We start from the raw sequence: 27,393 nt of genomic DNA, 5'->3' as shown, positions 1-27,393 counted from the left end.
GTAGCGACTAAAACTAATGGATACTGATGCCCCATTATACAAGTGTTAGTAGCGACTAAAACTAATGGATACTGATGCCCCACACACTCACATCCGACAGCATTCCTGAATCCGACCATGTTGTAGATCTGTCTCCATCGATGCTCGCAAACCCATGGTCTAGCGCAGGAGTCATCCGCATTGATAGTAGGTGATATGATGGCCTGGTTGCTGTCCTGTGGTGGGCCATCGTCAGAGGTGCTGAATACGTAGCTAGACATCACTCGTGGAAATCCGTAAGGCCAAGCCAACATGAATGCGCTCGCCATCTGCAAACAAATTCAGTGGTTAACGACGAACACGTAAGGTATGCCCGAACTGTAAAAAAAAGTTAATCGTTTGGTTTTCGCAACAGCTGGACTGAAATAAACCGGTGTAAACTATGGGTCGTTTTCCAAGTACTTTATAGAAAATAAAACATTAAATACCGTCTTGTGCAGTGCAGAAATATTAAATTACGCCTTACAAAGGCCGAAGACTCGCCATTTAGAACATCGAAGTTTCCATCTCATCAAATGTTGGTAGAATTGACGTAGTGCCTTTACCAGTAAATTATGTTGTAAATGTGTTTTATATTCAAAGAAATGGTATCGACAGCAACTAAGGAACATATACCAAATAAATTAATAAGAGATGACACTGATCCCTCTTGGTATTCAAAACAGGTCAGAACACTATTGCAGAAGCACCGCGGAAGCGTGAGAAATATGAAAGAACGCAATACCTACTAGATTGGCGAAATTTTACATAAGTTCGAAATTTAGCGCGGAGTTCTATACGAGATGTTTTTAATAGATTCCACAGCGAAATTCTGCCTCAAACTCAAGCATAATTCCCAAAGAGAATCTGGTCGCATGTAAAATACACCAGTGGCAAGACGCAGTCAATACCTTCACAGTGCGGTAATAATGGTAATGTTACTGATGAGGTGCCACCAAAGAAGACGGAGTAAATATCCCAGAACTTGCATCGAGACCAACTGAAAACATCACTAACTTAAAACTAGATATTCTCAATGTAGTGAAGCAGTTTAAATCACTTAATAAACAGAAGGACTGCCGTCCTGGTTGTGCACCTGTCAGGTTTCTTTCAGAGTACAGACCCATTCGGTAACGTTGATTTGTTGTAGAATTTTGATAACTATACTGTGTTTTGAACATCATGATGGCCGGCCGGTGTGGCCGAGCGGTTCTAGGCGCTTCAGTCTGGAACCGCGCGACCGCTACGGTCACAGGTTCGAATCCTGCCTCGGGCATGGATGTGTGCGATGTCCTTAGGTTAGTCAGGGTTAAGTAGTTCTAAGTTCTAGTCCCATAGTGCTCAGACCCATTTGAATTTTTAGAGAGGGGTGTAAGTGATTTTAACGGTTGGCTCCTACAGAGGCCCAAAATTAGTTTAGACTTGACGAACTGGAAAAAATATTACACTCCAGATTTTACATTTCTGTCTGTGAGTTTTACTATTTTAGATAGGCATCACAGTTTTAAAGTTGTATACACTGGTAGTTCCAAAGAATACCATATTTACTGGAGAGCTCCGTGTTATCCTGAATGCACTCTAGCAGATCAGGTGTCTCCAGGGTAAACAGTTTATCATTTTCTCCGATTCCCTTAATTCTCTAGAATCGCTGCACCAGGAGTATGCAGCTGAGAAAGTGGCCCAGCCAATACGGGACCAGCAGTAAATCATCCAATGGCGGAGAAGAAGGGATCATTCTGCTGGACATCGGGGCATGTGGGAATGTGGGGACACGAACGAGCAGACCAAGCTGTCAAGGTCTGCTACAAGGAACACGACGTGACACAACGTGCTATTCCCCTTATAAAAATAGCAGTTCATGACAAATTTCAAAACTCCGCCATCTCTCTCCCCACACTGCTGGCGGCTCACCTCCAACTGCGCAACGCTACGCGCTGTTCACAGCCAGCTGCCTAACACTACAATGGCGAGTATTACAACAATGCAAAGCAGCCACAGACTGCACACAGCACAGCCAGTGATTTTCATACAGAGGTGGCGTTACCAATAAAAAAACCTAAACAGCCTACTTACACCCTTAAGGCTGTTCACTGTTGCGTCGACGATCCATGCAGTTTTGTGTGTGTGGGTCTGTTTGTGAGGGAGTGGGGGTAGGGGAAGAGTGGCTGACCATGAGAGACAATAATCTGCGCTTAGTGACGCCAAATACCCGGCCAATCTGTTTCTTCTGCGGATCACTGTGAATGGATGAAGTGACCCTGACCTGCCTCCGAGCTCGACATTGTTCTCTGACACATGGTTTCCTACTTTGGCGAGAGGAGCTGCCAGTCTGTGACACTTGTGGCGTGCAAATCACTAAATGCCACACTTTAACAGAGTGCCGTTTACGGTGTGATGATAGCATGGAAGCGAATTTTGGCAGGGAACTGCCTCTGTTTTACATGACAAAGAGACGAAAATGGTGAAGAATTTACAGTATCAAGTGTCTGGTCTCCACCCTAAGCATTTGTGCTGGAGATATTAGTGACTGGCTGATCCTTTTTATTCCAGCTATGTTCGGGCCACAGCTATCTGCTGTACTATATTAATTGTTTTCCCTACTTTTTCCTCTAAGTTATCGATCTGACAATGTACGTGATTACCGTAGTTACATGTTTTTCCTTTTAGTTACAGTTTTAATAATTTTGCGACCTTTAAATACACTCGTCCCATTTAATTTTAATACAAGTGCTAAAGATCATGCTGTCGTGCGCGCACACTAATAATTCATCGTCATCATCATACGGTAAAATTTCTTCTCGTTACTGATTGTGACACATGTGCTACAACTGAAACTTGCTACTTACCAATGTGTTTAAGACATGCACTTGCTTAACCCCCCCCCCCCCCCCCCCCCGGCATCCAAATTTGCATTTCTCGTAGTTTTCCTAAATCGCGTCTGGTAGCCTAATGGTAATATACAAGGCCGGATGGAATCCCAGTTCGGTTTTACAAACAGTACTGTACGCCATTGGCACTTCATCTAGCGTACATTTATTGTGAATCTCTCGCCCAGTACAAAGTCCTTAGCGAGTGGAAAACAATGCTGGCGACTCCAGTATACAAGAAGGGTCAAAGAACGGACAAGCAAAATCCCAGAATAATGTGTCTAGCATCGGTTTGCTGCAGAATCCTTGAACATATTTTCATTTCGAATACAATAAACTTTTTGAAGCTGAGAAACCTATGTCCACGAATCATCTTGGTTTTAGAAAGCGTCGCTCGTGCGAAACTCCGCTTGCCTTTATCTTACCTGGTATACTGCGGACTATGGGTGAGGGGTGACAGGCAGATTCCATATTTTTAGATTTCCAGAAAACATTTGACACGGTGACTCATTTCAGGCTGTTAATCAAGGCACAAGCATAACAAGTTCACTGATATGTGACTGGCCAGAAGATTTATTAAGTAATGGAACCCAGCATCTCGTTCTCGACGGAGAGTGTTCTTCAGAAACAAGGGTACCATCAGGAGTGCCCCAGGGAAGTATGTTGTTCTCTACATATATAAATGACATGGCGGGCAGGGGTTTTAGTAGTCCGCGGTTGCTTTTGCTGATGATGCTGTGGAGTACGTGTCGAAGTTGAGCAACTATAGGAAGACACGACTTAAACAAAATTTCCAGTTGGTGTAATAAGTGGCAGCTAGCTTTAAGTATGGAAAAATGTAGGTTAATGTGAATGAGTAGCAAGAACAAACCTGTAATGTTCGAATATAATATTACTGGCGCCCTACTGGACAGAGACAAGTCTGTTAAGCATGCGGACGCAATGCTGCAAAGCGATATGAAATGGAACGAGAATGAGGGAAGTGTGGCAGGCTAGGCGAATGGTCAACTTCGGTTTATTGAGACAATTTTAAGAAAATGTGGTTCACTTATAAAGCAGATCCCATATAGAACGCTGGTACGACCTATTTTTGAGTACTGCTCGAGTGTTTGGATCCTTATCAGGTCAGATTGAAGGAGGACACGAAGCAATTCACAGGCGGGCTGCAAGATCTGTTACCGGTAGGTTCGAAAAACACGTAAGTGTTACGGAAATGATTCGGGGGCTCAAATGTAAATCCCTGGAGGGACGGCAGGTCCCTTCCGAGAAACACTATGGAGAAAATTTAGAGAACCGGCATTTGAAGGTGACTATAGAACGATTCTACAACCGCCAAAATCCATTGCGGGTAAGGACCAAGAGGATAAGATACAAAAAAAATTGGGTTCGCACGGAGGAATACAGACAGTTGTTTTTCCCTCGCTTTATTTGCGAGTGGAACGGGAAATGAAATGACTGGTAGTGGTACAGGATAACCTCCATCGAGCAGCTTTTGGAGTATCTATGTAGATGTAGAAAGGTTGGTGCGGTAACTCAAGAACAAAATTTGGATTTTCGGCAAGTTTGAGCCCAAAGAGATAGGGACGTTAAAGAAAGGTCACATTTCAGATGCATTTGTAGTAAGTGGAATAATAATTCGCACTGAAGTTAGCGGTTTTTTGTAACCACACGATTACAGTTATTTAGTAAACAACTCGTATATGAACTCATGTTTATCAGAATGATTTTGTGTCTCTCAGTTTTCGCTATTAGTCATGCTATTTCCTGTACATTCTGTTCAGATAAATTAAAATTAGTTCTATAGCACCTAATCCCTTCAGAAATGCATAACGTTTTGATCCTTTACACAATTCGACACCTTGTGTGCTATGATGTTGTTCTGAATTTGTAGCCTGTCAGCCGACATTCCGTTATTGGTAACGCAGCATTATGTTGTAAGTAATCCCTCAGTGCATCCACACTGATAACGTTGCCATTAACATGATGTACACAGTATGACACTATAAATCACCTTTAAAGCAGAATGAACCATGAGCATTTACTTTGTAGAGCTTCGGTGTCTGGAATGTGAGAACTTCGCCAGCGCCACCATGGCCCCTCTGATTATCATGGTTATCGATGAACACTAGAGCGTTGTTGCCATTCACCAGACCCCATGACTCACCTGCGAAACATTTCAAAATCGCTGCAGTCATTTTCTGCAGAAATTTAATGAAAGAAGTAGTTCCAACACAAAATTTTCAGATGTGTTCAATGTAAAAATGTCACGTAGCAAACAATTTTGTCGTCTGTGGTATATAGAACGTGGCTATTATTATCACTGTTCAAATTAAGTTTAACAGTCATACAACCAACACATCTCGCAACTAGCATCAACTCCTTTTTGCTTAAACATGCCTAACATATTTCGTAAAGAGCGAGGAAGAGGATATTTGTTTGTTAAATAATACATACAAACTGTACCTTAAGCTCATATTCTTACCGAAGTTGTACAAGTACTTCATCGGATTACTTCTGTTGAAGCAAGTTGCAAGTTCCGTTCCATACTTGAATTCGCAGACTCTTCCCAAGCCAACGTACTCAACTTTCTTCACTCCTTCGTTTCCTGTAAAGGTTGCGTAAAATGAGTATCACTGGAACAGGTATCATTTACATATTAAGATATAAACAGGATTATACGCACCGTTCGCTGACGCCTTACCTGGATCAATTACTTCCTGATAGATGAATGGCCTCTTTCCACTCCCAAAATAATAACTGTTGAGGTCGTTAAGTGCGCCATAAATCAAAGCGAGATTGCTAGGCCACATGTGTTTTGCTGCATCGATTCTAAAAGAAGTAGTGGACGGAGGTAAAGAAAGCAAACGTAATTGTATACGGATGCGTAAGTAACTAATATTTTAATTTGAGCGTCATTTAGTCTGAACTTCATGATGTCAGGCAAGTTTAGATAGCTCCTGTATCAGTATTGTTAGTTATAAGCTAATAATTTCCCAGATTAATATGTATACAAAGGTGCAGATGCAACCAGGTGTGAAGAACATACTGTAGAGATGTGAGGTGGTATAAAGATGCTCACAGAAACGGTTGAGAACAACATATACACACATCAAAGTATGTTTTGCATCACCCCGGTCGCCATAACTCCTGAAGATATACGTTGACTTTGTATATTGCGTCACAGACAGTCCCTTAGACTGTTAAGAGATGTCACTAAACCCGCCCAATGACGTAAAAAACCATGCATGAGCAGCGCCTATTAGATGGCTGGGGTCCGACAGCCAATCCGTTCCAGACATTCCACCAGAAAGGAGGCACACTGCTCGTGTTGCCTGTAGTTCAACCATGTCTAGACGGTCAATACCGCGGTTGGATCGCGTCCGCATTGTTACTTTGTGCCAGGAAGGGCTCTCAACAAGGGAAAAGTGTTCAGGCGTCTCGGAGTGAACCAAAGCGATGTTGTTCGGACATAAAGGAGATACAGAGAAACAGGAACTGTCGATGACATGCCTCGCTGAGGCCGTCCAGGGGCTCCTACTGCTTTGGATGACCGCTACCTACGGATTAGGGCTGACAGCAACGCCACCATGTTGAATAATACTTTTCGTGCATTCACAGGACGTCGTGTTAGGACTCAAACTGTGCGCAACAGGCTGCATGATGCGCAAGTTTATTCCCAACATCCAAGGCGAGATCGATCTTTGCATCCACGACACCATGCAGCATGGTACATATGGGCCCAACAACATGCTGAATGGACTCTTCACCGATGTGTGTCGCATATGTCTTCAGCCTGACAATCGTCGGAGACGTGTTTGGAGGTAACCCGGTCAGGCAGAACGCCTGAGACACAGTGTCCAGCGAATGCAGCAAGGTGGAGGTTCTCCGCTGTTTTGGGATGGGATTATCTGAGGCCGACGTACGCCGCTGGTGGTCATGGAAGGCGCCGTAACGGCTGTACGACATGTGAACATCATCCTCCGACCGATAGTGCAACCATTTTGGCAGCATATTGACGAGGCATTCGTCTTCATGGACGACAATTCTCACCCCCATCGTGAACATCTTGTGGATGACTTCCTTCAGGATAACGACATCGCTCGACCAGAGTGGCCAGCATGTTCTCCAGACATGAACCCTATCGAGCATGCCTGGGATAGATTGAAAAAGGCTGTTAATGGACGACGTGACCCACCAACCACTCTGAGGGACCTACGCCGAATCGTCGTTGAGTAGTGCCTTGATGAACTTGTGGATAGTATGCCACGACGAATACAGGCATGCATCAATGCAAGAGGACGTACTACTGGGTATTAGAGGAACCGCTGTGTACAGCAATCTGGACGACCACCTCTGAAGGTCTCGCTATATGGTGGTACAACATGCAATGTGCGGTTTTCATGGGCAATAAAAAGGGGTAGAAGTAATGTTTATGTTGATCTCTATACAAATTTTCTGTACATATTCTGGAACTGTCGGAACCGAGGTGGTGCAAAACTTTTTTAATTTGTGTTTAATGTACTAATATAATTTGTTTAATCAAAGAAACTGTTCTACGTATATTCACGTAGTTGCTTCAACATCTCAATAACAGTTCGACATTAATGGAACCTTTGATCGAAAATCGTTTCTCACCACTTCGCATATTCAATCGCTTTTTCAAAGCACACTATATTGTGCTTAGCTTAACAACTATAACAGTAAGCAATTCCCAGGTGGGACATGCAGTGTGGATATTATGAGGGAGAACATTTACTTTGGCGATCTATCCCAAGCCAGAAATGACTGGTGTGTGCATGAATAGTTGTATCATAATTAGCTCCACAAATACGTTTCTTTTTTACAGTCTGTCCGAGTGGCTTGACACCTGTACTCAGTACTTCGTCAGTGGTAGACGGCGATAAATGGAACCCCAGATCATTTCTCTCCGAATATGTGTGGCCTCCACCTCTCTACTTGTGTCACATGAATGTTTTTTATTGTTTCAGTGCTTCATGTCAGTAAGATATTGGCAACTTTTGCAGACACTCAGACTGGGCGAGCTGCGGGCCTCACAGCTAAATAAAGCTAACAGCACCAGTCTTTTTCATAACTCGAGTCGGTGCCACGCCATGATCCTAGGCAGCACACTGATGACGTCACGAACCAACAGTTGCATTGATACGTGCAAACAGTTTGGCTTGCTGAGATTATTGAAGTTTGAAACTGCCATCTCGTATGTATAGCCTCTAAAGATGTTTCCAGCATTAGCAGACGAAAAGTTTGCGACAGAGATGGCCAAAAGCCTATAAAACGGAATTCACCAATTACATGGATACGGATGTTTCCACGCGGTTCCGTAGAAACTGTTTTGTAATCCTTGACCGCTATGAAGGGATAAATCCTGCTGTCCTTTTCTTTGCTACAAATATGTATATATTTCGTGACCATGACATCACCAACTGCTCACAGCATCTAAAGCCTACTTGTACTTACGAATACTTTTATGGTACGTATTCAGTGTGATGCTCTTGTTTTAGTAGTGCTTGTATTCGTTAGCTATAATATCTGAGAAAAACCAGTTACAATACATTTTGTTCTTCTACAGACACAGTTATAGTCCGCAACGTATGTTACGTTGTGACAATACAGCGTGTCCCCAGGGGGCATGGCCAATGTTCAGGGATAAAACAAGGACTATCACTCAAAGCAAAAATGTCTAAGTGCAATGTGCACTTCATCTTCGATACTGCAGAAGAGATCTTTTCTATTCCTTCCGAGATTTCTTTGACGTTAGCGAAGATGAACACGTGCTCATAGCTCCTAGGGTACGCACTTCAGAGCGCATTTTTTCCTTGTTTTGGTCCACGATACCACCTCTCACAATGTGGAGTGCAGTAGAAGAGATTTTGTTACACAGTACGGAAGATGAAGTGTCCATAGCTCTTGAGTTTCACAATTTAGAGCCCATGTGTACTTGACTTTTAGCTTAGAATGATCGTTTCTGTGATTTCCCTGAAAGTTGACCCTTCGTCTTGGGATACCCCGTATAGTTTGAGTTTTCGGCGCAACTAGTTACCGACGTTACTGGTGTTCGTAAAGGAATTCTTTGGCAGTTTTATTCATTCAAAGCTAGGTGTAGCAACATATACGAAGAAAAAAACGAAATTTTTTGTTAATAATTAATGTGTAATCGAAACGATGTAATTAGAGACAGAGATTGGACGAGGATGTTGCAGGAAATCGGGGAATCACCAGACATTCACATAAATGAAAATTCGAAATGAACATAGCCGCTTGGGGCGTATGAACTCCATTGTCCCTTGCGGCGATTCTATTGCATTTAACGACTGTTGCATGTCGACTGGTAGAAATAGACGTTGATTTAGAGCGTATACTATCTTTCAACACTTTAGGGAGACCTTCCCTCTTTCATCAGTATTGACAGGTATAGATAGCATCACAACGTACGAAAACCTTCCAATGACAAATAATACGACGAGGTGGGAAAAGACTTCTATTCTTAGAAATCTGAAAAGAAACAGTTGTCGAAAACTAGTGCTTTGTAGTTAAAGAAACTAGTAACACTATCACAAAAATTGAATGGAACTGTTGTTATGCTGCCAGAAGAATATTCCCATCGTTCCAGCAAAATGTATCCAGGCCATCCTGACCATAATGCTATTTTGGAGTGATAATCCGCCTAATACAAGACAACGTTTTTTTTTTTTTAGTTGTCTTGCATAAGGCAGAATATCTCTCTAATTTTTCTCACCAAGTACGGAAAGAAAGAATGACATCAACATCCGAAAGACGATTATAGCGTCAGCTACTGCATAACCGGTAGACATTTTCCTGTATTTCGTGGAAATAGCTTTCCAGTGTTAGAAGTGCAGTCGGCAGACAGGCACGCGGCTACATTTTGGGCAAAGCGCTGTGCTCTAGAAACCTTGACTACTCCAAACGGTCCATCCTGATGATTCCAGGAAAGGAAAATGCAAACACAACTGCTTGTGCTCTAACTCAATAGAAAATCGTTTATTGACGTTACTAGTTTTTTACCCAGCACATACAGTGACAAAGGTTTGCCATGGAACATTCAGATCGATACCTGTGATGAAATTCTAAAGGAAAAGTGGTGGAAACTTCAGAACATTTAACAAGATGGTCTCCTAACATTTTAATGTACAAAAGCCATCGAGTATTGTCAAGGGTCAGACTGACAACTCAGTAATCATTTGTTGTTATCTTTCACGGGTGGCGTTCACAGCGTATTAAGGTTTATTTTGAACGGAAAATGGATTTCAATTGTCAAGCACGGCCTTTGTTGTTGACAAAGAGTAGTAGTGTGAAACAATGATGCGCGAAGTGCCATGGAGCAATGAAACATTTCTCGATGTGTGTGACCACGGTAAATCAAGTGGCAATAAGATGTTCCAAAGAACATACGCATATTTCCGAAGATGTCAGAAACACTGGAATTTTCGTAGGTTAATCCAGAAAGGAATCAAGAATTTAGTTGTTCCTCATGTACGCGACAATATGCCAGAGGAAGAAAAGGTATCCAGAAAGCGTAACTACCACCTACGACCGAAAGACACAAGAGTTTTGGCAATAGTATCTTCATAACCAAAGTTTCGTTGTTTTGGTACTGCCTTCGTTGACTGCATACCTTAGTTCCACATGAAGCTAAGAAGCAGCAATTTCTAACAGACGTCTACATCTGATCCGCAACCACTCACAAAGGATTTTGTTAATATTGTGTTGTGGTTTTACATCAAGTAGTTTCTAGTTTACGTCTTAGATACGGCATCTGACACTTTGACCCAAGTATGATCCACATCGGGTATTTTTGGGCCGATATAATTTACGAGTACTTAGTGTGTAGATAAACCAAAATAGCACGTAGAAAGAAGTTACTGGTGGTATTAGTTATGTAATTACCTGAAACCTGCAACTCCAAAGCTGATAAGTTTGTTCATATACTCCGCAATTTTGCCACGCACATATTCGGACCCGTCATTGAGGTCATGGAGGCCCGACAACTCACAGTTTCGGACCTGAAATTACACACAAAATAGACCAAATTTAGCCGTAGAGAGTGCTACTGGTGTTATTCTGGTGACATTCAACACAGAATGTAAGAAGAAATAAATCAAATCACTTTCCAAAATAATTACTAACTGTGCTCGAAGTATGCATCTGTTCCGAAGGTACAGAATCTACATCACAACTACTTGACTCTCGGCTGCATATGTGTAATAAGCTGCTTAAAACGTACGCGGGTGATAGCTCTATCATTATAGCACATTACTTCATTCTACGGAATGCAGATAGATTACTCGGATCTGAAGTACACTGCTGGCCACCGTAAATGCAACACCCTGAAGGAAGCATCCGAATCAAGTGAAATTTACACCATGAGTTTGCAGCGATGAGATATGCAACTGATTAGAATTTCAGCGCAGACGCACATCACGTGCGCCTATGGCGCCACCTCATAGCGCCATTTAAGGCTTGGCGATTTCGACGAGTGTACGTTCGGCACGTGTGTTTACCTTGTGGTTGTTTCACAAGACGATCAGTTATGCCTCGTAGACAACAGCGAACATCTTTTGAACAAGTATCCGAGTTGGACAGAGGAAGAATAGTGGCTTACCGAGATTGTGGATTATCATACAGAGAAATCGCTAGTCGTGTTGGACGAAACCAAACAACTGTAATGCGGATATGTGACCGTTGGATGCAGGAGGGTACGACGGACCGAAGTGGTCGATCGCATTCACCTCGGTGCACCACTTCACGTGCTGATAGGCAAATTGTGCGCATGGCAGTGACGGATCGCCCATTGACATTCCGAACCATAGCACAGCACATTGCGTCTGTAACGCATCACTCAGTGTCTGCGCGTACCATTCGACGCCGTTTACAGCAGAGTGGTCTGTCCGCAAGACGTCCATTGCTTCGTCTACCATTGACGCAGAACCACAGACGTCTCCGTCGCCAATGGTGTGATGACAGACGGATGTGGACGGCAGAATGGAATGACGTTGTCTTCACTGACGAGGCACGCTTCTGTCTGCAGCACCACGATGGTCGGATTCGAGTGTGGAGACACCGTGGAGAGAGGATGCTGGACAGCTGCATTATGCACCGCCACACTGGTCTTGCGCCGGGTATTATGGTATGGGGCGGTATTGGATATTACTCTCGCACGCCTCTAGTACGCACTGCCGGTACTTTAAATAGCCGGCGCTACATATCCGAGGTGCTGGAGCCAGTTGTCCTTCCTTACCTTCAGGGCTCGGCCACAGCCATATTTCAACAGGATAACGCGCGACCACATGTGGCACGCATTGTCCAAAGGTTCTTCGTCAATAACCAGATTGAATTGCTTCCCTGGCCGGCTCGCTCTCCGGATCTTTCGCCGATAGAAAACATGTGGTCCATGGTTGCTCAACGAGTGACCCAGATTACATCCCCAGCTGCCACACCAGAAGATCTTTGGCAACGTGTGGAAGCTGCTTGGGCTGCTGTACCCCAGGAACACATCCAACGTCTCTTTGACTCAATGCCGAGACGTGTGGCAGGGGTGATCTCCAACAATGGCGGCTACTCTGGCTACTGATTCTGGCAGGAACCACATGTCACAGACGTCTGTAAACATAATCATTTGATACTTGGTCAACATGTTATCTACAAAATAAATTTTGTTGTGCTACCTCTTGTCTTTCTTGGTGTTGCATTTACGGTGGCCAGCAGTGTACTTTGCTGCGTAACTTTTGTTGGAAACTGAACCATTGTCGAGATTGATTCAAAAATTAAACACTATTGAATGAGAGATTGTCGGTTTATCATACACTTACTGACTACCCGTTTGCTTAATGGGTATGGGTAGTGAACCAAAAAAGTAATTGAACAATTGGAAGATTCAAATGATGTGCTATAAATGTGACGATTTGATATTAAGAACTGCGACGTGTCATTTTGGGTAATAGAGTTTTATATCTATCGTCGCGTGTTTTCATTACCTAGTTGTGTCTTCTGAACACCCAAATAAAACCGACACTCTGTATATCACCTGCACTTAAAGATAGAATGGAAGCATGAACTCAGGAACTGTAATGTTATCTGTCTGTAGGCAGTATTTGTCGGATGGTCTGTCTTCAACATATACTATGTTGATGTTCATATATACATTAAGCGATAATGGAACCGTTTTCGGGACTCGAACGTCTATTATTAGATGAGAAGTACCCATGATGGTGCGTATGTCATTGGATTGAATCGGCACTCCCTCCTGTTACAATTTCCTGATACTCTACACAGTATCCGCTACACTAGGCAAGCTGCAGTTACTGACCGACTATGGTACACCGCTGACGCGGCACTCGAGAAGAAAAAGTAGTTTCTCTTCGCTTAATGTCTCCATATTCGTTCATTTGCCAACATGTCACCGAACAAGAAGAGACATAAAATTTGGATACTTGCATGTTATCAGTCACGCATAGTAGTTAAAAACATGGTAATTTACCCCCTTGGCTGGCAATAGTACTTGAAATATTCCATTCCTATACTCAGCAGCACGTAGGAAAGCTATTAGTTCTACTCTTAGTAGTTCACAGAAATGAACACTTTGTAGTGAGAATTTTCGGGATTTTTCAGAGTCACTAAATGGCTATATGCATTATATAAAGTTTAAATAGCATACAGCTATATAATTGCTATATGTTCTTACCGTTATTCAACTTTCGCTAACTGGGCATGTACTATAATAATAAACATTAGGAAAAGAAATGTTATTTGTGTTTCATTGCTTCGAGGAAGGACTGTTATAATTCAGTAATATTTTCTGTGGCGCTTTATTTGACATATTAAGGAAGGAAATTTCACTTTAAAAAACTGTTGGATTTAAGTTTCAATGAGTGGGAACAAAATTTGGTGAAACTCGAATGACAACTCGTTTAACTGATTGGAAGCAGCAATAACAGTACATACAATCACCCCTTTATGTAGGTATGATGCCTTACCACGAATCCTTGTGTTAACACTTTTGAAACATATTAACTATAGTCCATTCTAGGGGCTGATGGGTGACTACAATGCCGAGATGGCAGTTGGCAACGGGTTGAGGTGGGGTAGCAGGTTGGTCGAGGCCCAGAAATGTGCGGCTGTCAAAATTAATATTTTATTTTTTTCTCATGTATTAGCGCTACATTGGTGCGAGGTAACAAACACGTCCCCACTCCACAGAAAAACGGCGAAATGGCTTGCGAGATTCCCACTAGCATCTGATCAGCTGACTGCAACATGCTGTTGCCCAGCTTTTCTCATGTCTGTGCTCAGTGTGTGGCACGCGAACTAATTGCTTGAGTCACAGCACAACGTCAGCGGCGCACGAAGACTGTCGGCAATCTTGCTGTGGTAGTCAGCTGGTGGACGTCCGCGTGCTGGGGCTGTTCCTGTCAAGTGCGGAGGCGCACCCACCACCGCTCGTCGGGTCTCACTGAAGACCAATCAACAGCATATCACACTTACAGCTCAAGTTTTCTCTACTTCTTTCAAGAAAACATATCAAACGCATAGCCATTGTTGAGGCCTCGGTCACCTTAGTACTCCATCCAACAATTGCTGAAACATCTTATGAGCAGTCTTCAGTCTGAATGGCGTCTTACAGTACTGTTAAAGGGCCTGGGTAATGTGAATGCTGTCTTCGGTTGGTCCACCTCCATCTGATGGTATCCGCTACTTAAATCCATGGGATAGAAATACTGGCACTGCTACAAGATATCGATTATATATGTGATTTTGGATATGGGGTGTGCATCTGTCACCTCTTTCTATTATTGTGGCGGTAGTCAGAAGAACCAATACTTCTTGGAACCATCTGTAGGCTTCTTAGGCATAACCACCCATGGATTACTGCTCTCGTCTATTACCCTGGTAGCCTACTGGTGTTCGATAAACTTGTACATCAGTGCTGCATTGGTGTGATGTAGAGACCATCTATCGGGTCTATGGGAAAAGAGCCAGATTGCTGGCAATGTCATCTACCATCTGGCCAGCTGGCTGCAACATACAGCACCCAGGTTTGCTGATGATTGTGCTCAGTACATGGTACGTAACTCCATTGTGTGACCCACATCACAAACACCTGGCATCAGCAGTGCATCAAGACAGTAAGAAATCTTGCTGTGGTAGGTCAGCAGTGGATGGCAGCAACCTGGGGGCTGTAGATGCGTACCACAGACGTGTGCACACTTCAGTGACAGGAGACCGCTGCCGTGCATGGGATGTGACATGCTGCCTCCTGGGCAGGAGTCTGGCTGCTGCTGGGGTGGGCCCAGAAGGCACAAATTGCTGTGTCTCTAAGTAGGAAAAGCAAACTTAGTGATAGAAGCCGGTACAAATTTGGAGACCAGAACTCATGGCTGCCGCTGGTAACTCCATGTGGTCCCCTTATGTGGCATAGCCACCACATCCTCATAGATTGCTGGGCTGCGAACGAAACTTCTACAAAAATAACAGCTATATATTCAAGAGAGCAGCTGACGTGTTATGGCAATGCGCCGCTTTACTCACGGTATTGGCAAGACAGCTGAATCCCACTGGTGGAGAAATTCCTTGCCTGTGCTGTTCATTACCACTCTACTGGCGTGTTTCACCGAGTTAGCCTTGCCTGTCTGGTAATAATCCGAGCACTCAGGTGCTGTAAGCTCTGTAGCATCATTTTGAGAAAGACGTAGCTTACGCGATATTTCCATAATCAAACATACAGTACATTATAAACTAACAACGAACTGACCATATCGTCATCTTTATGAAACAGATACAAACTTGGCTCACTATGCTGTAGCAGCAACAAACAGCCCAGACCAGTATTTCAACATGTGCAGCGAAATACTGTTCGAACAACTGATGAGATACAAATGTTTCCCAACAAATTTTCTGATTTTTACTGTTGCTTTATAGAACATTCACAAGTACCGGGTGGTTATAATGAAAGTGCAGCTACCCACGGGACTACCGTGCGGGCTGTAATTATCGTACGGCAACGAAAGATGGTAGGTAACCTATTGCATTAATGTGGAACCATGTTACGGTCCGTAAAAGCTGGTTCCAATTTTGGCTACCAGGTGCCAATCTGACACTGTACATTGTTTGCATGATTGTATGACATCCATGCTGTCATTTTAAAAGCCATGACTTGCGTGAACAGTATGGCTAATGAGAAGACTATGCACTATTATTGACAGTTTCACGTCAGTGGCAGTAGTTACAGTGCTGCCCTGAGAGAGCGTCACCGACTCAAAGGTCTGATGTCATTAAATGGCTTAAGGAAGACGATAATGAAATTTGATGACATGGGTGAGCTTGGTGTGGCATCTGGAAGAGGAAGGCGTCCTATGCCACTGGGAGTTAGTGATGAGGTCGTTGTTGCTATAACTGACCGTGGACGACATGCCCTGGTTAGCGCTAATGCTCGTGCAGTGCCACGAGACTTGTCCATCCCATGGTCAACAGTACAGAAAACTTTACGGTCTGTTCCACATTGGTACCCGTACAAGATCAAGACGGTGCAGCAACTGAAACCTCATGATCCTCAGAACTTTCTGAATTTGCTCTTCGGTTTCTGGTACGGATGACATGCAGCCAGGCAATATGCTATGCAGTGACGAGGCATATTTTACAACACAGGGTGCTGTGAATACACAGTACTGCCGAATTTTGGGTACTGTTGAACCACGTATTGTGCACGAAGAGCCATTGCACTCGCTGTACGTGACTTTGTGGTGAGGGTTTAGAAGCACCTCTATTCTCAGTCCGTTCTTCTTTGAAAAGAATGCACACGGGACGTCCTTGAACACCATGTGATTCCTGCTTTGGAACAGCGCAACTGTGGAAACTACTGTTTTAAAGCAAGATGCAGCAACACCCCATGACGCTCGCCCAGTGAAAGATCTGGTTAATATAACCTTCCACTAACGTGTTATCTGCAGAGGTTTCCCAGATGCATGGCTCGCAAGTTCATCTGATCTGCATCCATGTGAGTTTTGGCTCTGGGGATATCTAAAGCAACGCCATTATATAGGAACACGTTGCTTGGAATCCACCGGAACTATTGCGACCAATTGTTGATGATGTTTTACAGATGCAGCATCTCGTCGACGTCTCCAGCGCTCATATTGAACATGTTGCGAAAGCGACGGTTGATAACGAAATAAACATTATGCCTTTCTCACTTGTTTAACCTTTTCTGCCCACGTCCCCTTCCTAAACCATTTCTTACGGAATAATTTCTATACGTCTTGCTTGCATTCACAGCGCCAGATTTGACGCTGGTGGCCAAAATTGGGACTAATTTTTGTCCCAGGTAAATGGATTCCACATTAACGCGTTAGAATATCTACCAAATTTCGCTACAGTACTATAATTTCAGGCCACAGTGAACCTCTGTGAATAGCTGCACTTTAATTGCAACCAGAACCTTCAACATTGCAGCGCGTCAGCAGCCGTTGGTTAATATATTAAAAAACTAGAAACCCGCCTCGACTGCAAAAAAAAGCACCTAGTGTTTACCTAGGTTTCGGCGTAAATAACTACACCTTCTTCAGAACAATAAAACCCACAAGTGCCTAAAAAGACCTTTGTCAATTATTAAAAGAAGCCGGTGTGAGGTGGAGGTTACACCATTAAGTTAAGTAACGGTTTTAGACTTTGTACATATGTACTGTTTGTGTTCCCCTTTTTTCGTTTATAAATGTATAGCCATGATGTTCTTTTAATAATTGACAAAGGTCTTTTTAGGCACTTGTGGGTTTTATTGTTCTGAAGAAGGTGTAGTTATCTACGCCGAAACCTAGGTAAACACTAGGTGCTGTTTTCGCAGTCGAGGCGGGTTTCTAGTTTTTTAATGTATTAATTGCTACCACCCTGTACGATAGGCTGATTTGAGACAAAGAAATGTTTTAGGATTCTTATATCGTACTAAAAGCTTAATTTTCATGCTCTTCAGAGATTCTGACGGTCGCTGCACCTCAGTGATCTCTAATTTCCGTCGTGAGCTGTCCAGACAATCTGATGGATTCATTTGGTACATTGAAAACAACAATAATATCCTGAGAACTATTGGTTTGTTATGTATGAAGCTGCTTAGTACTTACATTGCTAGCATTCTGGTAGTTGGTGATTTCGCAGGAAGGATAGTGGAAGTCATTCGGGCCGTATGGGACGTCAGGGTAGTAGAAACCACTCGGTTTGCTGCCTGCAACACCGCTCAGACCGTCCCAGGGCGCACTCATGTGGTTGATAACGGCGTCAGCGTAGATTCTGCAAGGTGCAAAACATTACCTACACAGAATCATCATTTGGTGTCTGTTGTGAAAAGATCTTACACTGATGGCCTTAGAGCTGTGTTAAAACGTTAGGCTCCGTGAAATCGAAATCAGCTGAGTCTAACTGCAAATACAGCATACAGTTTTAAAATTACTATGGATTCTCTAGAGTCTTACGTATCATTATTAACAATGTTTTCACACCCAGAATATGCACAATACCTTATCCTGTTCTCCTTACGATTCGAGATCAAGCCTATGGAAAAGTGATCTACAAATACAAGTAGTAATGAGATGACAAATGTCTTGGGGAAAGTAGTCCTTCTAGTCGAAACTGTTTTCCTCTACCCTTCTCGAAGTTCAAGAACTCGAACTGGCGTTGACCTTAACCATTAACGGAAAATCTCTGGAAAAGTACGTTCTGTTTAGTTGTGCTGCTTGAAATTTTTGGCAGACCAAGATTAGTACAATAGCTTTAATGCATACCCAACTCTTTTGGCCGGATGAGCTACATGAGAGAGCGGTTTTCGCTGCACATACTAATCTCTCACCTTTGTACGCAGACAATACAAATAACTGATTGCGTGAAAAACTGTTCCACTCTTACAGGAAAGCACAATCTGCCCACAAAGTATTAATAACACTGCTATACCACCTGCCGCTGTGCTCTCAAAGCCGTTCATTTGCTGGAATCATACGTTAACGTATTTGGCGAACCTGTTCGTCTACGGTACAAATAATACCTTCTAGAGACCGGTAACGGATAATTGATCTTTGTTATGGCTCGGAAAGAAGCGCACTATCAGCTGTTCTACGCTCTCATGGCTTGGGAAGTAATTAACATCTAATTTTATGTGGTGATACTGTTAAACTCATTATGGTATCAAATTTCCAGTTATTTGTATGAAGCAATTTGTTCTCATTATTGGTGATCACTTTCGTCGTATCTTTCGTTTGCTCATAGTGAACTGTGTAGCATACCGGAAGAGGCCTACTAATTCGAGTAATATTACACTTCGCTACAAATTCGCAAATTGCATGTGCCTAATCATGAAGTATCCATTCTTTGTACCACTTGTGACTATACATCACACAGGTATTTCTCGGCTCAGTACTTTCACAAGAAATTCGACTGAAGGTACAGAATACTTCTGGCGTAGTCATAGCAAGTCTGAGATCCATTCAGTTATTTACGATACCTCTTCACACAGTTTCCTGTATCATTTTGCTAATTACACCACATAATTCGATTTCTAATTTCAGTTTCACCTACAGAAAGTGAATAGGGGATTGTTAAATTTATTCCATTCTACAATTTTTCATGCTCTATAGCAATTAGTACCGAAGATTTTGCTGTTTACTTACCGGACTCCAACATTGTTGCAACGTTTCACCATATCACCGAACTCTGCTTCGGATCCAGAACGGCTGACGAGCCTGTAAGACACGGGTTGATAGCGCTCCCACCACGGCCTGTTTTTGGTGGTAATAGCCATGCACTCATTAGGAGGAGAAACCTGTAGCGAAAAGCGGATGTAGATACAAGCAAGCAATTTTGTCACTCGTGCACATTGAAAAATATTGGCTTTTCAAAACGTAGATTAGTAATACTACATGTTTAAGTTAAGGAACAGACAAGCAACGATAGTCATTGAATGGGCTGATTCTCCCGGCACATGAAGTTTTCATACGAGAAGGAAGAAGCAGATCAGACGTTAAACGAAGATAATCTTTTAATAGCATACTATTCACATCGACAAATACAGAAATATAAAGGTTCTCAGGTGTGTTTGGGCCCTCTGTTCTTTGAAATAAATTTAATTTTTTTTTCACTAGCGAGGGAATTCATGGACGTAGAATTCCCAGTAAATGTAACGATCGTAATTGTTTCATCTGGAACATTACTTGGTATAATACTTCAAATTACACTCACTTTTACAATTAGAGTACCAGGTGTCATAAGTTGAAAATGCGGATAACTCCAGTAATTACAAAAACGAAGTTCCATATACTGTCCAAAGATGAATATGGAGAATATCAGTACCAGTAACAGCTTGTTAAAGAGGGTAGAACTCTGTTTTAATCTGCAATTAAAGCTTAAAACGTAACCCACGTCAGTGAACATCAACAAAGAGCTGGAAATGGAAACACTGTCTTAACTTACCAAGTCGTACCTGTTGTTAAATTCTTGTACATAAACAACATTTATGGTTTAAAATAAAGCAACCACTGTTTAGGACCTGTCATGAACGCTATGTATACCATATGCTAGTGAAATTTTATAGGTAATTTTAAACTGATTTGCCCCGATATGAGAAACTCATTTAAGGATGTAACAGTGGCGATATCTATAGTTTTATTGGTATTCATAATTTAATGCAGCATGAAGCCTGTAGGAGCGGCGGTTCATCGTTTCAGGTAACGTATTCTTTCGATTGGATCCACAAGCAGTCTTTCCTGAATAACGGATTAACACATCAAGAATATTCATTGTACACTGTAAAAAGACGTCATTTTGATTCCCGTCGGATCACCTTATTCATATGGAAATGAAAAACTACATATAATAAAATCTAAATTTATTTTTCACTCTGTCCAAATAATGAACGTGACTATTCTCGAGCTGTGACGTCTGTCCCTCACTGCTTCGATACGGCCCTCGACGAATTCCTCTCTTGTGCCAGTCTCTTGATCTCAAATTAGACTTGTATCCAATTTTCTTTATTATTTGTTGCATGTATTTCAGTCTCGGTCTTCCCGTACAGTGTTTACCCTCCACGGTTCCCTCTGATACCATGGAAGGTTTTCCCTGATATCTTTAAAAATGTCATTTCGTTTTTCCCCTTTTCCTTGTCAGTGTTTTCCGTATGTTACTTTCTTAGTTGATTCTGCAGAGATCCTCCTCATTCCTTACCTTACTAGCCCACCTAATTATCAAATTCAACATCCTTCTACTGCACAACATCGATTCTCTTCTATTTCCCACACTCCATTATTCACTACCATGCAACGCAGTGCCCCAAACGTACGTCCTCGAAAATTTCTTTCTCAGATTAAGGCTGATGTTTGATACTAGGCTTGCAAACCAATTTTCTATTTCAGAATCTCTATTACGCCATGATGTAATCAGCTGGATTCTTCCCGTATCTCCACGCCTATTCCAAGTATAACTCCCCGTCTTGTAATTTTGAACACTTATTCTCTCTTACAAGCTGAATTTTATTGCAGAACTCAATTAGCCTATCTCCTCTTTCATTCCTACTACCTAGCGCATATTCTCCAGTAAATCTTTCTATTCCTTCCCCTACTACCGCTTTCCAGTCTCCACGGATATTAAAATGTGATTCCTTTTACATAGTGAATTACCCGTTCAATATCCTCATATATTTTCTGTATCTCTTCGTCTTCTGCTTGTGACGTCGGCATGTACAAGTGAACTATTGTTGGTGGTTTCGGTTACCTATTATTTGGATGAGAACAAGCCTGTCAATTAACTATTGGCAGTCACTCACTCTCTGCCCTACGTTCCTGATCTTAATGAATCCCCTTATATCATTTCCTTTTGCTGTTGGTGTTACCATCATAATACGATTTCAGCCAGGTAAAACGTGGCGCAGCCAGAAATGAAGTGCAATATGTTGCAAACGAGATGCTACGACGTCGCTAGATAAGCAAGGCTTCAGATGCATTTGGTAATAACTGAGAATTTACCGATCCTAAGTTCCATTTTAAAGGATTACTTGCTTTACTGGAAGTATTTACCGTACAATTATAGCCATTGCTTTTCCGGGCATGTAGATGTACATCCGTACTGTGATTTTATACAACATTGACTGACATATCCTTCTATGATGTTTCAGTGACCACGTTGCATAAGCAGGATTTTAAAAACATGTGTTTATTTGTTTCATCACTAATCATGTATACATATCTTGTAAACTGACTCGTTCTACATCATTTCTATAAAAGAATCGTTCAAATGACATGTGGAAGAAGTAACTAGCTAACTAATTAATAGGCTGATTTTCAAAATCATATATATAATATGTGGTATATTTCACATGAAATGCTTTATACGTAAAACGTAACATACATTTTGTATCTATAAGCACCAATATTGAAATATACCTGAGTGTTATGTGTAATATTTCAAAAATCGACTTTTAGTTTTTATTTTTTTAATTTTTTTAATTCATTTGAAAGAGACAGTAGCCTTCGTCACAATGTCATAGCATCTTCCGTTTATCAACACAAACAAAACTTATCAAAAACGAAAAGAGACCATTTCCATTACCGAGGAAGTGTTTACAACAGCATATTAAAGTGCTTTTTGGCTTATGATCATGGATTGTGTGCTTACGCTGACTACTCCACCACCTCAGTGGAACTGCACGACTAATTTGCAAGCAAGTTCTTCTGGTTCACCGGAAAGCGAAAAGGAGCGGAGCTTCCACATACCCACACCGGAGGAGAGAAAGAGCACGGATCTTCGTGGTCTCAGGGTATACCTTTTCTGATAGACTTCGCACACGAAATTTTCTGGTGGATCGAAATAATAGGTATTGTTTTGCCCCCCCCCCTCTTCCCCACTCATTGCTAGTCAAAAGGTGCTACACCTAGACCACGAGTGCCAATCAATAACAATTTTAGTGATTAACAAATATCCCCCCCCCATGAACCCTGGACCTTGCCGTTGGTGGGGAGGCTTGCGTGCCTCAGCGATACACATAGCCGTACCGTAGGTGCAACCACAACGGAGGGGTATCTGTTGAGAGGCCAGACAAACGTGTGGTTCCTGAAGAGGGGCAGCAGCCTTTTCAGTAGTTGCAGGGGCCACAGTCTGGATGATTGACTGATCTGGCCTTGTAACACTAACCAAAACGGCCTTGCTGTGCTGGTACTGCGAACGGCTGAAACCAAGGGGGAACTACAGCCGTAATTTTTCCCGATGGCACGCAGCTTTACTGTGTGGTTAAATGATAATGGCGTCCTCTTGGGTAAAATATTCCCGAGGTAAAATAGCCACCCATTCGGATCTCCGGGCAGGGACTACTCAAGAAGACGTCGTTATCAGGAGAAAGAAAACTGGGGCTCTACGGATCGCAGCTTGGAATATCAGATCCCTTAATCGGGCAGGTAGGTTATAAAATTTAAAAAGGGAAATGGATAGGTTAAAGTCAGATATAGCGGGAATTAGTGAAGTTCGGTGGCAGGAGGAACAAGAAAATGGGTGGCTCTGGGCACTATGGGACTTAACTTCTGAGGTCATCAATCCCCTAGAACTTAGAACTACTTAAACCTAACTAACCTAAGAACATCACACACATCCATGCCCGAGCCAGGATTCGAGCCTGCGACTGCAGCGGCCACGCGGTTCCAGACTGTAGCGCCTAGAACCGCTCGGACACTCCGGCCGGAAGAAGGAACAAGACTTTTGGCCAGGTGAATACAGGGTTATAAATACAAAATTAAATGCAGGAGTAGGTTTAATAATAAATAAAAAATAGGAGTGCGGGTAAGCTACTACAAACAGCATAGTGAACGCATTATTGTGGCCAAGATAGACACGAAACCCACACCTACTACAGTAGTACAAGTTTATGTGCCAACTAGCTCTGCAGATGATGAAGAAATTGATGAAATGTATGATGAGATAAAAGAAATTATTCAGGTTGTGAACGGAGACGAAAATTTAATAGTCATGGGTGACTGGAATTCGAGAGTAGGAAAAGGGAGAGAAGGAAACATAGTAGTTGAATATGGATTGGGGGTAAGAAACGGAAGAGGAAGCCGTGTGGTAGAATTTTGTTAGGAGCATAACTTAATCATATCTAACAATTGGTTCAAGAATCATAAAAGAAGGTTGTATACATGGAAGAAGCCTGGAGATACTGACAGATTTCAGATACATTATATAATGGTAAGTCAGAGATTTAGGAACCAGGTTTTAAATTGTAAGATATTTCCAGGGGCAGATGTGGACTCTGACCACAATCTATTGGTTATGAAATGTAGATTAAAACTGAAGAAACTGCAAAAAGTTGGGATCTGGATAAACTGACTAAACCAGAGGTTATACAGAGTTTCAGGGAGAGCATAAGGGAACAATTGACAGGAATGGGGGGAAGAAATACAGTAGAAGAAGAATGGGTAGCATAAGGGAACAATTGACAGGAATGGGGGGAAGAAATACAGTAGAAGAAGAATGGGTAGCTCTGAGGGATAAAGTATGGAAGGCAGCAGAGGATCCAGTAGGTAAAAAGACGAGGGCTAGTAGAAACCTTGGGTAACAGAAGAAATGTTGAATTTAATTGATGAAAGGAGAAAATATAAAAATGCAGTAAATGAAGCAGGCAAAAAGGAATACAAATGTCTCAAAAATGAGATCGACAGGAAGTGCAAAATGGCTAAGCAGGGATGGCTAGAGGACAAATGCAACTATGTAGAGGCTTATCTCACTAGAGGTACGATAGATACTGCCTACAGGAAAATTAAAAAGACCTTTGGAGAAAAGAGAACCACTTGTATGAATATCAAGAGCTCAGATGGAAACCCAGTTCTAAGCAAAGAAGGGAAAGCAGAAAGGTGGAAGGAGTGTATACAGTGTCTATACAAGGGCGATGTTGTAGAGGACAATATTATGGAAATGGAAGAGAATGGAGATGAAGACGAAATGGGAGCTGCTATACTGCGTGAAGAGTTTGACAGAGCATTGACAGACCTGAGTCGAAACAAGGCCCCGGGAGTAGACAACATTCCATTAGAACTACTGACGGCCTTGGGAGAGCCATTCCTGACAAAACTCTACCAACTGGTGAGCAAGATATTTGAGACAGACGAAATAACCTCAGACTTCAAGAAGAATATAATAATTCCTATCCCAAAAAAGCAGGTGTTGACAGATGTGAAAATTACCGAACTATCAGTTTAATAAGTCACAGCGGCAAAATACTAACACGAATTCGTTACAGACGAATGGAAAAACTGGTAGAAGCCGACCTCGGGGAAGATCAGTTTGGATTCCATAGAAATATTGGAAGACGTGAGGCAATACTGACCTTACGACGTATCTTAGAAGAAAGATTAAGGAAAGGCAAACCTACGTTTCTCGCATTTGTAGACTTAGAGAAAGCTTTTGACAATGTTGACTGGAATACTCTCTTTCAAATTCTAAAGGTGGCAGGGGCAACATACAGGGAGCGAAAGGCTATTTACAATTTGTGCAGAGACCAGTTGTCAGTTATAAGAGTCGAGAGACATGAAAGGGAAGCAGTGGTTGGGAAGGGAGTGAGACAGGGTTGTAGCCTCTCTCCGATGTTATTCAATCTGTATATTGAGCAAGTAGTAAAGGAAACAAAAGAAAAATTCGTAGTAGGTATTAAAATCCATGGAGAATAAATAAAAACTTTGAGGTTCGCCGATGACATTGTAATTCTTTCAGAGACAGCAAAGGACTTGGAAGAGCAGTTGAGCGGAATGGACAGTGTCTTGAAAGGAGGATATAACATAGTCACCAAAAAAACCAAAACGAGAATAATGGAATGTAGTCGAATTAAGTCGGGTGAAATGGTTCAAACGGCTCTGAGCACTATGGGACTTAAATTCTGAGGTCATCAGTCCCCTAGAACTTAGAACTACTTAAACCTAACTAACCTATGGACATCACACACATCCATGCCCGAGGCAGGATTCGAACCTGCGACCGTAGCGGTCGCGCGGTTCCAGACTCTAGCGCCTAGAACTCCTCGGCAAGTCGGGTGATGCTGAGAGAATTAGATTAGGAAATGAGACACTTGAAGTAGTAGATGAGTTTTGCTATTTTGACAATAAAATAACTTATAAAAGTCGAAGTAAAGAGGATACAAAATGTAGACTGGCAATGGCCAGAAAAGCGTTTCTGAAGAAGAGAAATTTGTTAACATCTTGAAAGTAATTGCACCGAGTGTTTCCATGTATGGAAGTGAAACATGGACGATAAATAGTTTGGACAAGAAGAGAATAGAAGCTTTGGAATTGTGGTGCTACATAAGAAAGCTGAAGATTAGATGGGTAGATCACATAACTAATGAGGCGGTATTGAATAGAATTGGGGAGAAGAGGAGATGTGGTACAACTTGACAAGAAGAAAGGACCGGTTGGTAGGACATGTTCTGAGGCATCAAGGGATCACAAATTTAGCATTGGAGGGCAGCGTGGAGAGTAAAAATCGTATAGGGAGACCAAGAGATGAATACACTAAGCAGATTCAGAAGGATGTAGGTTGCAGTAAGTACTGGGAGATTAACAAGCTTGCACATGATAGGGTAGCATGGAGAGCTGCTTCAAACCAGTCTCAGGACTGAAGACAACAACAACAACAACAACAACAACAATAGGTCATCCACTGTTACTGACTTTGACGAGGTTGCTCATATTGGTCTATTTATTCTATTTTTGTCTCAGTTCTACCTTGCATTTCTTATCTATTAAAACCCGATTTTTTTTCTTGAAACTCTACAGATGATTATAGCTGACAAGTGAAAGTATTGTCTCCTGCCTTCTGCGTCATGACGTTATATCTTGACAAAGAAAAGTGTGTCATTTTCTCGTGTCTCACCTGTACGCCAGCATAGCCCTTTTTTGCCAGGAACCTCTCGCACTCTACCGCGACATCCGTCCACTTCCATTCGAACAGGTGGACAATGGTGCTGCGACCGTCCACGACGTTGGGTTCCCACTGGGCTCTGACGCCCAGCAACGAAGCCGTCACTAGACACAGAAAGGACAGCATCGCTCTCTGACTACACCGCTATCGATGCAGCCGCCAGGTGAAGGCAAGGCGCACTTTTATATGTTGCCACTAACAGAATGTGCACCCCTGATCAACAATACTGTGTGCAACGTGCTCTCTTGCATCGTGGCGCACTTTCCAAACGATGAAGTAAAGGACGCCTCTGGCAAGGAACAAACATCTCGTTAGCGATAATGACTGCTAGCTTGTTTTTCCTGCGACATACAGATGTGTTTGTACCTCGAAGCGGGAGAACGTCGTAATGTTTACTTCCGTTCCTGCCGGGAGAGCCGCCCGAGTGGCAAGTCGTAGGCCGTCATTATTAACTGACATTTCTTGTTCTTCCTCTCCGTCGTATTTATTTGCTACAACTGCACAAGAAGGAAGTGGGGAAAGTTCATGGATAAGTTTTCCAGAGAAGGAC

At 42.4% G+C, this 27,393-nt stretch overlaps 1 protein-coding gene across 1 annotated transcript in view; it reads right to left on the bottom strand.

Annotated features, from left to right (window-relative positions):
* LOC126457720 (alpha-amylase 2-like) overlaps nucleotides 1–27,016 on the bottom strand; it is a 28,792-nt gene extending 1,776 nt beyond the window's left edge. Inside the window, exons 1-8 of the mRNA XM_050094255.1 lie at nucleotides 26,796–27,016; nucleotides 19,565–19,716; nucleotides 18,029–18,194; nucleotides 10,809–10,924; nucleotides 5,587–5,714; nucleotides 5,368–5,490; nucleotides 4,928–5,049; nucleotides 92–308 (exon numbers count right to left, since the gene is read on the bottom strand). Coding sequence (XP_049950212.1) covers nucleotides 92–308; nucleotides 4,928–5,049; nucleotides 5,368–5,490; nucleotides 5,587–5,714; nucleotides 10,809–10,924; nucleotides 18,029–18,194; nucleotides 19,565–19,716; nucleotides 26,796–26,969 — 1,198 coding nt within the window. The 5' untranslated portion in view covers nucleotides 26,970–27,016. The remainder of the gene's footprint in view (nucleotides 1–91; nucleotides 309–4,927; nucleotides 5,050–5,367; nucleotides 5,491–5,586; nucleotides 5,715–10,808; nucleotides 10,925–18,028; nucleotides 18,195–19,564; nucleotides 19,717–26,795) is intronic.
* Between the last annotated feature and the right edge of the window lie 377 nt (nucleotides 27,017–27,393).

This window comes from Schistocerca serialis, chromosome 2 (genome assembly GCF_023864345.2).
Source record: "Schistocerca serialis cubense isolate TAMUIC-IGC-003099 chromosome 2, iqSchSeri2.2, whole genome shotgun sequence".
Lineage (NCBI taxonomy): Eukaryota > Metazoa > Arthropoda > Insecta > Orthoptera > Acrididae > Schistocerca > Schistocerca serialis.
This window is presented reverse-complemented; position numbering and strand designations above follow the sequence as displayed.